At 52.9% G+C, this 12,695-nt stretch overlaps 1 protein-coding gene across 1 annotated transcript in view; it reads left to right on the top strand.

Annotated features, from left to right (window-relative positions):
- Nucleotides 1–840: 840 nt before the first annotated feature.
- The window catches only part of PDXK (pyridoxal kinase), a 45,915-nt gene continuing 34,060 nt past the window's right edge, over nucleotides 841–12,695 (top strand). Inside the window, exon 1 of the mRNA XM_069760387.1 lies at nucleotides 841–999. Within this exon, the coding sequence (XP_069616488.1) occupies nucleotides 901–999 (99 nt within the window). The 5' untranslated portion in view covers nucleotides 841–900. The remainder of the gene's footprint in view (nucleotides 1,000–12,695) is intronic.

The raw sequence follows: 12,695 nt of genomic DNA, 5'->3' as shown, positions 1-12,695 counted from the left end.
CTCTGTATCTCTCGGTCTCTCTGTATTTCTCGGTCTCTCTGTATCTCTCGGTCTCTCTGTATTTCTCGGTCTCTGTATCTCTCGGTCTCTCTCTGTATCTCTCGGTCTCTGTATCTCTCGGTCTCTCTGTATTTCTCGGTCTCTGTATCTCTCGGTCTCTCTGTATTTCTCGGTCTCTGTATCTCTCGGTCTCTCTCTGTATCTCTCGGTCTCTGTATCTCTCGGTCTCTCTGTATCTCTCGGTCTCTGTATCTCTCGGTCTCTCTGTATCTCTCGGTCTCTGTATCTCTCGGTCTCTCTGTATCTCTCGGTCTCTGTATTTCTCGGTCTCTCTGTATTTCTCGGTCTCTCTGTATCTCTCGGTCTCTGTATCTCTCGGTCTCTCTGTATCTCTCGGTCTCTCTGTATTTCTCGGTCTCTCTCTGTATCTCTCGGTCTCTCTGTATTTCTCGGTCTCTCTGTTTCTCTCGGTCTCTCTGTATCTCTCGGTCTCTCTGTATTTCTCGGTCTCTCTCTGTATCTCTCGGTCTCTCTGTATTTCTCGGTCTCTCTGTATCTCTCGGTCTCTCTGTATCTCTCGGTCTCTCTGTTTCTCTCGGTCTCTCTGTTTCTCTCGGTCTCTGTATCTCTCGGTCTCTCTGTATCTCTCGGTCTCTGTATCTCTCGGTCTCTGTATCTCTCGGTCTCTCTGTATCTCTCGGTCTCTGTATCTCTCGGTCTCTCTGTATCTCTCGGTCTCTGTATCTCTCGGTCTGTCCGTGCACAGTCTGTGAGGCCCCGGTTCTCCTCCTCCTTTTCCCCGGTCCCTCCTCCTCCTCCTTTTCCCCGGTCCCTCCTCCTCCTCCTCCTCCTCGGCTGCCCCGGTTCTTCCTGTGCTCGCAGCCTCTGCAGTGTCCGGTCATGGAGGAGCCCGCGGCCGCCGAGTGTCGGGTCCTCTCCATTCAGAGTCACGTGGTCCGGGGATATGTGGGCAACAAGGCGGCGTCCTTCCCGCTGCAGGTACCGGAGACCGAAGGGGGCGACTTGTGGGTGTATGTGACGGGGTGAAATGGGGGTGAGTGGAGTTACAAGGGGGTGTATGTTGATAGGATTGACGTGGGGTGTTTGTGACGGGTAACGTGGTTCTGGGGGTGACAAGATTGACATGGAGGTGTGTGTGACCAGAGCGACATGGAGGTGTGTGTGACAGGATTTACGGGGTGGTGTATGTGACAGGAGCGACATGGAGGTGTGTGTGACAGGATTTACGGGGTGGTGTATGTGACAGGAGCGACATGGAGGTGTGTGTGACAGGAGCGACATGGAGGTGTATGTGACAGGATTTACGGGGTGGTGTATGTGACAGGAGCGACATGGAGGTGTGTGTGACAGGAGCGACATGGAGGTGTGTGTGACAGGAGCGACATGGAGGTGTGTGTGACAGGAGCGACATGGAGGTGTGTGTGACAGGAGCGACATGAAGGTGTATGTGACGGGCGATGGGGGGTGTGTGTGACAGGAGCGACATGGAGGTGTATGTGACAGGAGCGACGTGGTTTGTGACAGGAGCGACGTGGTTTGTGACAGGAGCGACGTAGAGGTGTATGTGACAGGAGCGACATGGAGGTGTGTGTGACAGGATTTACGGGGTGGTGTATGTGACAGGAGCGACATGGAGGTGTGTGTGACAGGAGCGACATGGAGGTGTGTGTGACAGGAGCGACATGGAGGTGTGTGTGACAGGAGCGACATGGAGGTGTGTGTGACAGGAGCGACATGGAGGTGTGTGTGACAGGAGCGACATGGAGGTGTGTGTGACAGGAGCGACATGGAGGTGTGTGTGACAGGAGCGACATGGAGGTGTGTGTGACAGGAGCGACATGGAGGTGTGTGTGACAGGATTTACGGGGTGGTGTATGTAACACGAGCGACATGGAGGTGTGTGTGACAGGAGCGACATGGAGGTGTGTGTGACAGGAGCGACATGGAGGTGTGTGTGACAGGAGCGACATGGAGGTGTGTGTGACAGGAGCGACATGGAGGTGTGTGTGACAGGAGCGACATGGAGGTGTGTGTGACAGGAGCGACATGGAGGTGTGTGTGACAGGAGCGACATGGAGGTGTGTGTGACAGGAGCGACATGGAGGTGTGTGTGACAGGAGTGACATGGAGGTGTGTGTGACAGGATTTACGGGGTGGTGTGTGTGACAGGAGTGACATGGTGGTGTGTGTGACAGGAGTGACATGGTGGTGTGTGTGACAGGAGCGACATGGAGGTGTGTGTGACAGGAGCGACATGGAGGTGTGTGTGACAGGAGCGACATGGAGGTGTGTGTGACAGGATTTACGGGGTGGTGTGTGTGACAGGAGCGACATGGTGTGTGTGACAGGAGTGACATGGAGGTGTATGTGACAGGAGTGACATGGAGGTGTATGTGACAGGATTTACGGGGTGGTGTGTGTGACAGGAGCGACATGGTGTGTGTGACAGGAGTGACATGGAGGTGTATGTGACAGGAGTGACATGGAGGTGTGTGTGACAGGATTTACGGGGTGGTGTATGTGACAGGAGCAACATGGGGTGACATGAGTGATGTGAGGCCTGTATGTGACAGGAGCAACAGGTTGGTGACAGGAGCGACATAGAGGTGCATGTGACAGGAACGACGTGGGGATGTATGTGACAGGAGCGATGTGGTGACAGCAGCGATGTTGGGATGACAGGAGCGACGTGGAGGTGTAGGTAACATGAGTGACTGGGGTTGTATGTGACGAGCGACGTGGGGGTGACAGGAGCGACGTGGAGGTGTATGTGACAGGAGTGACGTGGAGGTGTATGTGACAGGAGCGACGTGGAGGTGTATGTGACAGGAGCGACGTGGTTGTGACAAGCAACGTGGAGGTGTATGTGACAGGAGCGACGTGGTGGTGAAAGGAGCGACGTGGAGGTGTATGTGACAGGAGCGACGTGGAGGTGTATGTGACAGGAGCGACGTGGGGGTGACAGGAGCGACGTGGAGGTGTATGTGACAGGAGCGACGTGGGGGTGACAGGAGCGACATGGAGGTGTATGTGACAGGAGCGACGTGGTTTGTGACAGGAGCGACGTGGTTTGTGACAGGAGCGACGTAGAGGTGTATGTGACAGGAGCGACGTGGGGGTGACAGGAGCGACATGGAGGTGTATGTGACAGGAGCGATGTGGTGGTGACAGGAGCGACGTGGAGGTGTATGTGACAGGAGCGATGTGGCGGTGACAGGAGCGACGTAGGGGTGTATGTGACAGGAGCGATGTGGGAGTGTATGTAACTGGAGCTACAGGGGTGGTATATGTGACAGGAGCAACGTGAGGGATGACACGAGCGACATTGGAATGTATGTGACGGGGGTCGTATTGTGTGTGTGACAGGAGCGACATAGGGGTGACAGGAGCGATGTGGAGGTGTGTGACAGGAGTAATGTGGGTTTGACGGGAGAGAGTGTATATAACGAATGACTTGGGAGTGTATGTGACATGAGTAACGTGGGGGTGTATGTGACAGGAGCGACGTAGGGGTGTATGTGACAGGAGCGATGTGGGAGTGTATGTAACTGGAGCTACAGGGGTGGTATATGTGACAGGAGCAACGTGAGGGATGACACGAGCGACATTGGAATGTATGTGACGGGGGTGGTATTGTGTGTGTGACAGGAGCGACATAGGGGTGACAGGAGCGATGTGGAGGTGTGTGACAGGAGTAATGTGGGTTTGACAGGAGAGAGTGTATATAACGAATGACTTGGGGGTGTATGTGACATGAGTAACGTGGGGGTGTATGTGACAGGAGTGACATGGGGTGTATGTGACAGGAGCGATGGGAGATAACAGGAACGACGGGGGTATGACAGGAGTAACGTGGAGGTGTATGTGACAGGAGCGACGTGGGGTGGGGGTGTATGTGATAGGATTGATGTGGAGTAACAGGAGCAACGTGGGGGTGACAGCAGTGACATGGGGGTGTATGTGACAGGAGCGTTAGGAGGATGTATGTGACAGGAGTGACGTGGAGGTGTATGTGACAGATGTGACATAGGGGTGACAGGAGTGAAGTGGGGGTGTATGTGATACACCCCCATGTCGCTGTTATGTGACAGGAGCGACATGGTGGTGACAGGAGTGACGTGGAAGTGTATGTGACAGGAGCGACATGGTGGTGACAGGAGCGACATGGTGGTGACAGGAGTGACGTGGAAGTGTATGTGACAGGAGCAACGTGGTGTTGAGAACAGTGACGTGGGGCGTGACAGGAGCAACGTGGAGGTGTATATGATAGGAGCGATGTGGGGGTGTAAGTGACGAATGACTAGGGAGTGTTTGTGACAGGAGCGACGTGGGGGTGACAGGAATGACGGGAGATAGCAGGAGCGACTGGGGGATAACAGGGGTGATGTGGGGGTGTATGTAATAGGATCAACTTGGTGGTAACAGGAGCGACGGGGGGATGACAGGCGTGACATGGAGGTGTATGTGAAAGGAGTGATGTAGGGGTGAATGTGACGAATGACTCGGGGGTGTATGGGACAGGAGTGACGTGGGAGTGACGAGCGACCGCTAGATGACATGAGCGACGTGGGCGTGACAGGAGTGACGTATAGGTGACTAGATCGAAAGGGGAATGACAGGAGCAATGTGGAGTTGACAGGAGTGACATGGGGGTGTATGTGACAGGAGCAGTGGGGTAGTGACTTGGGGGTGTATGTGACGAATGACATGACAGTGACAGGGGGATGGCAGGAACCGTGTGGGTGTGACATGAGTGGCATGAGGATGTATGTGACTAGCAGCGTGAGGATAACAAGAGTGACGTGGTGACATGAGCGACGTGGGGGTGTATGTAACAGGAGCGACGTGGGGGTGTATGTGACAAATGACATGGAGGTGACAGGAGAGACTTTAAGATGTAAGTGACAGGAGCAACATGGGGGTGTATGTCACGAATGACGGGTTGAAGGGAGGAACGAGGGTATAGCAGAAGTGGTGTGGGTGTGACCGGAGTGGCATGAGGATAATAGGAGTGACATTGTGGTGACAGGAACGACTTGTGAGTGTATGTGACGGGAGCGACAGTGAGATGGCAGGGTCGGTGTGGGTGTGACAGAAGTAGCATGAGGGTGCATGTACTGTAGCAGCGTGAGGGTAACAGGAGCGATGTGATGGTGTATGTGACAGTGACATGGAGGTGTAATTGACAGGAGTGATGTTGGTATGTAAGTGATGGGAATGACATAGGGGTGAATGTGTCAGGGGTGACGTAGGGTGTATGTGTCAGGGGTGACGGAAGTGACATGGGGTGCAGGCGGCTACTATTAGCAGATCATGCGTGTAAGCACTGCAGATGTGAGGAATGTAGGAGGGAGTAATAGTGTGGATAACTGTAGGAATGTAAGGCTGTAAAGGGAGTACGGCTGTACGTGGGCTTCCCCATCTTCCCCCATTTCTGTGATTAGCATCCCCCTTTCCCCTGTATTCTCCTTGCTGTTGTGTGCTTTTTCCTGTAGTTGCTCCCCTCCACTTTTCCCTGGAGTCACCTCCTTCTCTCTGGCTGTGACCAGCTGCCCCCTTCCCTCCGCTTTCCCGATGGCTGTGGTCTGCCGCCTTTTTCTCTGCACTTTCGGAATGGCTGTGGTCAACTGTCCCGTTTTCTTCTCTTTCCTGATGGCTGTGGTTAGCTGCCCTTTTCTCCACTCTTTCCCAATGGCTGTGGTCAGCCGTCCCGTTCTCTCTTCTTTCCCGATGGCTGTAGTCAGCCGTCCCGTTCTCTCCTCTTTCCTGGTGGCTGTAGTCAGCTGTCTCATTCTCTCCTCTTTCCCGATGGCTGTGTTCAGCCGTCCCGACGTTCTCTCGTCTTTCCCTATGGCTGTGGTCGACCGCCCCCTTCCCTCTTCTTTCCCAATGGCTGTGATCAGCCTTCCCATTCTCTTCTTTTCCTGATGGCTGTGGCTGTCCACCCCGTTCTCTCCTTTTTCCTGAAGGCTAAAGCTGGCATCCCATTCTCTGCTTTTTTCTGATGGCTGTGGTCAGCGATCCCATTCTCTCTTTTCTCCAGTCACCTTCCACGACAGCGGTACTGGAGGATGTCTCCCCGCCCTAATGGGGGACAGGAAACACAAAGAGGTTAAATACCCTCCCCTTCCTGCCACCTCCAGTGTTTTTCCTGTCCCCTTTTGGGGCATGAAGAGGTCCTGCGGTAGTGCTGCCGTGGCCGGCGATCGGAGCACTCAGGTCTTACCTAGCCGGGCAGCCTGGGCCGGGATGTGTCTCCTCCCTGCGGCGCTGCTCCCGTCTCCCCACATGGTGCGGACTCGGGACCCTTTCTCCGCTCCTCCCGCGCTCCTTCGGGAGTAAAGCGGAGCGGTGTGGTGCGGCCGGGGTCCCCGCGCGGCTCCCCGGCATTTCCTCCTCTCCTCATGGCCGGAAACAGTGGACGCGCGAACCGGAAGTACCCGAACTTCCGGTTCTCGGCATGTGCGTTCCAGTGGTGGAACGCACGCGCGTCGGACTGCAGTTTCTGTTGGCGGCATAGCGGTCTTTCCCCTACGCCTGGGACCGGGAGGAGGAGCACAACATGGGACGCAACTTCCACGGTATTTAACCCTGGTAGTCACCTCCAGGTAAGGCCCCCTGTCTGACTGACTGGACTACAGTGCTGACTGACCATGGAGGGTGACAGATCTATCTCTGCTTCTGCCGAGCCCTGCGTCCTCCCTCCTACTGTGAGTAGTGGGTTAAGGTCCCTTTATCCCTGTATTCCTTAGGGTGCCATATACTTAGTCCCCTTCTCTCTCTTTTTTAGGGAGACAAGGCCTCTGCCCCTAGGAAGGACAGATCTTCCAAGACAAAATCGGAAGATCGTAAATGTGGTGTTTGTGCATCAAAACTACCTTCTTCTTACAAGAAGAGACTATGCCAGCCCTGCACCGATGAAATAATTCGCTCAGAACAGCCATCCTTGTTTGAGAGCATTAAATCCCTCATTAAACAGGAAGTGCAATCCTCGGTATCGGCCCTTTCCCAGTCTCTGTTACCTCCGCCACCTCCTCCTAAAAAAAAGGAAGACGGCGGCGGTTACTTCTGATTCAGATTCTGGTGAAGTTCATTCCTCCGGCTCGGAGGATTTGTGGGAGAATGAGGGCTCCACTTCCACCCCCAGAGAGGAGAGTAAAAAATATTATTTTTCCTCAGAGGACATACAGGAGTTAATCAGTATGGTCAGGGGGACAATGGGTGTTGAGGAGGAGGAGGAGAAGCCATCGGTGCAGGATGAGATGTTCGGTGGGTTGAAACCTAAAAAATTAAAAGGGTTCCCTATACATGAGAATGTACAGAGTCTCATCCTTCATGAATGGGAATCACCTGAAAAAGGTCTTTCTGTTCCCTCTGAACTTAAAAATCGTTTTTCTCTCGATGGAGATGTCTCTCTGTGGGATACCCCTAAGGTAGACGTGCAGGTCTCTAGAGTGTCAAAAAAGACAACCCTCCCTTTCGAGGATTCTTCCCAACTCAGAGACCCTATGGACCGCAAAATGGAGAGTTTACTAAGAAGATCGTGGGAGACTTCTACCAATCTCCTTAAAACAAACATTGCGTCCACCTGCGTGGCTAGATCCCTATTTCGTTGGCTCCGCACGCTGGAAGACCACCTTACCCAGGGAACATCTAGGGAAATAATCTTTCACAAACAGAGAGTTGGAGGATTGACCAAAATCTCTTCATTCAACTCTCCGGGAAGAACAAAGGCAGAAAGGCTACGAAAAATACTATCGCCAACTGGATTAAACAAGCCATATCTCTGGCATACTCATCCCAGAATCTACCACCTCCTCCATCACTGAAGGCCCATTCTACACGGTCGGTGTCAACATCATGGGCAGAGAGGGGTGACGCTTCTACGGAGCAGATTTGCAGAGCTGCCACCTGGTCATCAGTACATACGTTCACCAGGCACTACAGGCTTGATTTCAACCGGGATTTAACTTTCGGCAGAACAGTTCTGCAGGCGGTTGTCCCCCCCCTAGAAATTATTTGTTGGTACTACTCCAGTACCGCTGTCGTGGAAGGTGACTGGAGAAAATAGAATTATTCTTACCGTTAATTCGGTTTCTAGGAACCTTCCACGACAGCACTAATTTCCCTCCCTATCTGATGATTTTATTGGATGATTCCTGCACTTAAGTGGTAACTATACATACTACTGTGTCCAGAAAAAACACTGGAGGTGGCAGGAAGGGGAGGGTATTTAACCTCTTTGTGTTTCCTGTCCCCCATTAGGGCGGGGAGACATCCTCCAGTACCGCTGTCGTGGAAGGTTCCTAGAAACCGAATTAACGGTAAGAATAATTCTATTTTTTCCCTCGACAGCTGTGGCCAGCCACCCCGTTCTTTCCTTTTTCCCAAAGGTTGTGGCCGGCTGCCCTCTTCTCTTATTTCTTGATGGCTGTGGTCCGCCATCCCATTCTCTCCTCTTTTCTCAATAGCTGTTGCTGGCTGCCCTGTTGTCCCCTATTTCCTGATGGCTGTGGCTGGCCTCCCAATTTTCTCCTTTTTCCCGATGGCTGTGGTCGGCCCTCCCCTTCTCTTTTCTTTTACAATGGCTGTGGTTGGCTGCCCTGTTCTCTGCTTTTTCTCAATGGCTGTGGCCAGTGTCCTTTTTTCTCCTTTTTCCCAATGGCTGTGGTCGGCCCCTTCGTTTTCTCCCTTTTCCCGATGGCTGTGGTCGGCCCCTTCGTTTTCTCCTTTTTCCCAGTGGCTGTGTCTGGCCGCCTCATTCTTTCGCTTTTCCCCATGGCTGTGGTCTGCCGCCCCATTCTTTTTTTTTTTCCCAATGACTGTGGTCAGTTGCTCCATTCTCTCCTTTTTCCCGGTTGCTGTGGCTGGCCACCCCCTTCTCCTTTTTCCCGATGGGTGTGGCCAGCCGCCCCTTCACTCTTTTTTCCCGATGGCTGTGGTCAGCCGTCCCATTCTCTCCTTTTTCCCGATGGCTGTGGCTGTCCGTCTCGTTCACTCCTTTTTTCTGAAGACTGTAGCTGGCATCCTGTTCTCTTCTTTTTCCTGATGGCTCTGGTCAGTTGTCCCATTCTTTATTTTTTTCCTGATGTCTGTGGCCGACCGCCCTGTTCTCTACTTTTTCCCAAATGCTGTGGCCGTCTGCCCTCTTCTTTCTTGATGGCTGTCGTCAGCCATCCTATTCTCTCCTCTTTCCCAATCGCTGTGGGTGGCTACCCCGTTGTCCCTTTTTTCCCGATGGCTGTGGCTGTCCGTCCCATTTTCTCCTTTTTTCCGAAGGCTGTAGCTGGCATCCCGTTCTCTTCTTTTTCCCGATGGCTGTGGTCAGCCATCCCATTCTCTCTTTTTTCCTGATGGCTGTAGTCGGCCGCCCCATTCTCTTTTTTTTCTCGATGGCTGTGGTCAGCTGCTCTGTTCTCTCCTTTTTCCCGATGGCTGTGGCTGGCCGCCCCGTTCTCTCTTTTTTCCCGAAGACTGTAGCTGGCATCTCATTCTCTCTTTTTTCCCAATGGCTGTGGCGGCTGCCCCCTTCCCTCTTCTTGATGGCTGTGGTCCGCCGTCCCATTCTCTCTTTCCCAATGACTGTGGCTTGCTGCCCCATTCTCTCCCTTTTTCCGATGGCTGTGGGTGGCCTCCCCATTCCCTCCTATTTCCCCATGGCTGTGGCTGGCCTCCCCGGTCTCTCCTTTTTCCCTATGTGTTATGAACAGGTAATTCAGAACCACAATGGACCTTGAAGTTCAGAGCACACAAGGTGACCTGACATTTACCAAAAACATAGGACGAGCTCTGAGACGTGGAAACTCTGCTGACCGCAATCCCTAATCCTAACACACCACACTAGAGGTAGCCGTGGATTGCGCTTAACGCTCCCTATGCAACTCGGCACAGCCTGAGAAACTAACTAGCCCTGAAGATAGAAAAATAAGCCTACCTTGCCTCAGAGAAATTCCCCAAAGGAAAAGGCAGCCCCCCACATATAATGACTGTGAGTAAAGATGAAATACAAACACAGAGATGAAATAGATTTAGCAAAGTGAGGCCCGACTTACTGAATAGACCGAGGATAGGAAAGATAGCTTTGCGGTCAACACAAAAACCTACAAACAACCACGCAGAGGGGCAAAAAGACCCTCCGCACCGACTAACGGTACGGAGGTGCTCCCTCTGCGTCTCAGAGCTTCCAGCAAGCAAGAAAAACCAATATAGCAAGCTGGACAGAAAATATAGCAAACAAAAATAACACAAGCAGAACTTAGCTTATGCAGGATAGAGAGGCCACAGGAACGATCCAGGAGGAAGCAAGACCAATACTAGAACATTGACTGGAGGCCAGGATCAAAGCACCAGGTGGAGTTAAATAGAGCAGCACCTAACGACTTAACCTCATCACCTGAGGAAGGAAACTCAGAAGCCGCAGTACCACTCTCATCCACCAAAGGAAGCTTATAGACAGAACCAGCCGCAGTACCACTCACGACCACAGGAGGGAGCTTGGCCACAGAATTCACAACACCTATGGCTGTGTTTGACTGACCCATACCCTGCTTTTTCCCTATGGCTATGTTTGACCGACCCATACCCTTCTTTTTCCTGATGGCTGTGTTCGGCCACCTCGTTCTCTCCCTTTTCCTGAAGGCTGTGTATGGCCGCCTCTTGTTGGAGGTGGCCTAACGCCCCGTTCTTTTCTCCTTCCCGTTGGCTGTGGTCGGCTGCCCCGTTCTCTCTTTTTTCCCGATGACTGTGGCTTGCCGCTCTGTTCTCTCTTTCCCATTGACTGTGGTCAGCTTCCCCGTTCTCTTTCTCGATGGTCGTGGTCGGCCGCCCTGTTTTTCCTCTTTTCCAATGGCTGTCGGCCGTCCTGTTCTCTCCTCTTTCCCGATGGCTCTGGGCGGCCGCTGCGTTCTCTCCTTTCCCGATGGCTGTGGCCTGCCGCACCGTTCTTTTCTCTTTCCCAATAACTGTGGTCGGCCTCCCCATTCTCTCCTCTTTCCTGATGGCTGTGATCGGCTGCCCCGTTCTCTCCTTTTTCCCAATAGCTGTGGCCTGCCGCTCTGTTCTCTCCTCTTTCCCAATGATTTTCGTCCGCCATCACTTTCTCTCCTATTTTCCGATGGCTGTGGTCGGCCATCCCGTTCTTTCCTGTTTTCCGATAGTAGTGGTCAGACGCCCCGTTCTCTCCTGTTTTCCGATGGTAGTGGTCAGACGCCCCATTCTTTCCTGTTTTCTGATGGTTGTGGTCAGTCGCCCCGTTCTCTCCTGTTTACCGATTGTAACCGGGTCTGCCGTGCTGGAGTACCTCTTTCAGTACCACCCCGTGTTTCAGGAGGTCCACTCTGCTTTGGCTGGAGTCGGAATGAAGGACGCTGGCTGGAATTCCTTGATTACATGGGCGCATATAAAAGATCACTGCTTCTCCACGTATTTCCAGTATGACAACACTTTACTCACAGGACATAGAATATATATCACACAGATACAGAGGGCGGGCCAATTGAAAAGCGGCAGGCCAGACATATATTACCATAGCCGCAGGTGGCCGGAGCCTGCCGATATTTACTGTGGGAATTACAAAGGTGGGGAAGGACAAAAGGGGAATATCTTGTCCTCTCTGCCCAGGGGCGCAGCCTGTGGGCTGATGCATTAGGGACATGCATCTCACCTGGAACCTATTATACATACATATAACTGCACAACATATGCTTGGTGCGGTGGGGCTCAGTAACACGGCTCCCCTTTTCAGCGACGTGATCGGCATACACAGTCTGATCCTTAACGGATCGGTTTGGGGATAACCGAAGTTTATGGGGTGGGTACAAGTTCCGTTTGTCGACTTAGTCCATCGGTGTTACCGTTTTGTTTGCCGGGTCTGTAGTGGATGGTGAAGTCCAGAGGTTGTAGGGCTAAACTCCACCGCAGTAATCTGGCGTTGTCTCCGGAGACCCGATTAAGCCTGACTAGGGGATTATGGTCCGATAGGAGGGAAAACTGTCGTCCATACAAATATGGTTGTAACTTTTTGAGTGCCCATACTATTGCCAGGCACTCCTTCTCGATGGCCGCATAGCTCACTTCACGGGGCAGTAGTTCCCGACTCGGGTAAGCTACCGGGTGTTCTTGGCCGTCCGGCCCGACTTGGCTCAGTACTGCCCCCAATCCAAACATAGAAGCGTCTGTGTGAACAAGGAAACGTTTAGTTGGATCGAGTGCGGCCAATACAGGGGTATTGGTGAGGGCGTCCTTTAGCTGGCGGAAGGCTTCCTCACACTCTGGGGTCCAGGTTATCTGGCGGGGTTGGTTCTTACAGGTCAGATCAGTGAGGGGCTTGGCTACGCTGCTGTAATTGGGGACGAATTTCCTGTAATACCCCGCTGTCCCTAGAAACGCCATGACCTGGGTTTTAGTGCGTGGGGTGGGCCATTTGGCTATGGCCTCAATCTTGGCTGGTTCTGGTCTCTGTTTCCCACTTCCCACCCAATGCCCTAAATACTGAACCTCTGCTTTGCCCACGTGACACTTGTTTGGGTTCAGGGTGATTCCGGCCTTGTGGATCCTGTCTAATACTGTCTCTAGGTGATTTAGATGCTCTTCCCATGTCGCGCTGTAGATGGCGATGTCATCCAGGTAGGCACACGCATAGTCCTGGAGACCATCCAGAAGCCGGTCAGCCAACC

Source organism: Ranitomeya imitator, chromosome 3 (genome assembly GCF_032444005.1).
Source record: "Ranitomeya imitator isolate aRanImi1 chromosome 3, aRanImi1.pri, whole genome shotgun sequence".
Lineage (NCBI taxonomy): Eukaryota > Metazoa > Chordata > Amphibia > Anura > Dendrobatidae > Ranitomeya > Ranitomeya imitator.
The sequence above is the reverse complement of the archived record's forward strand: the minus strand, read 5'-3'. Positions and strand labels throughout refer to the sequence as shown.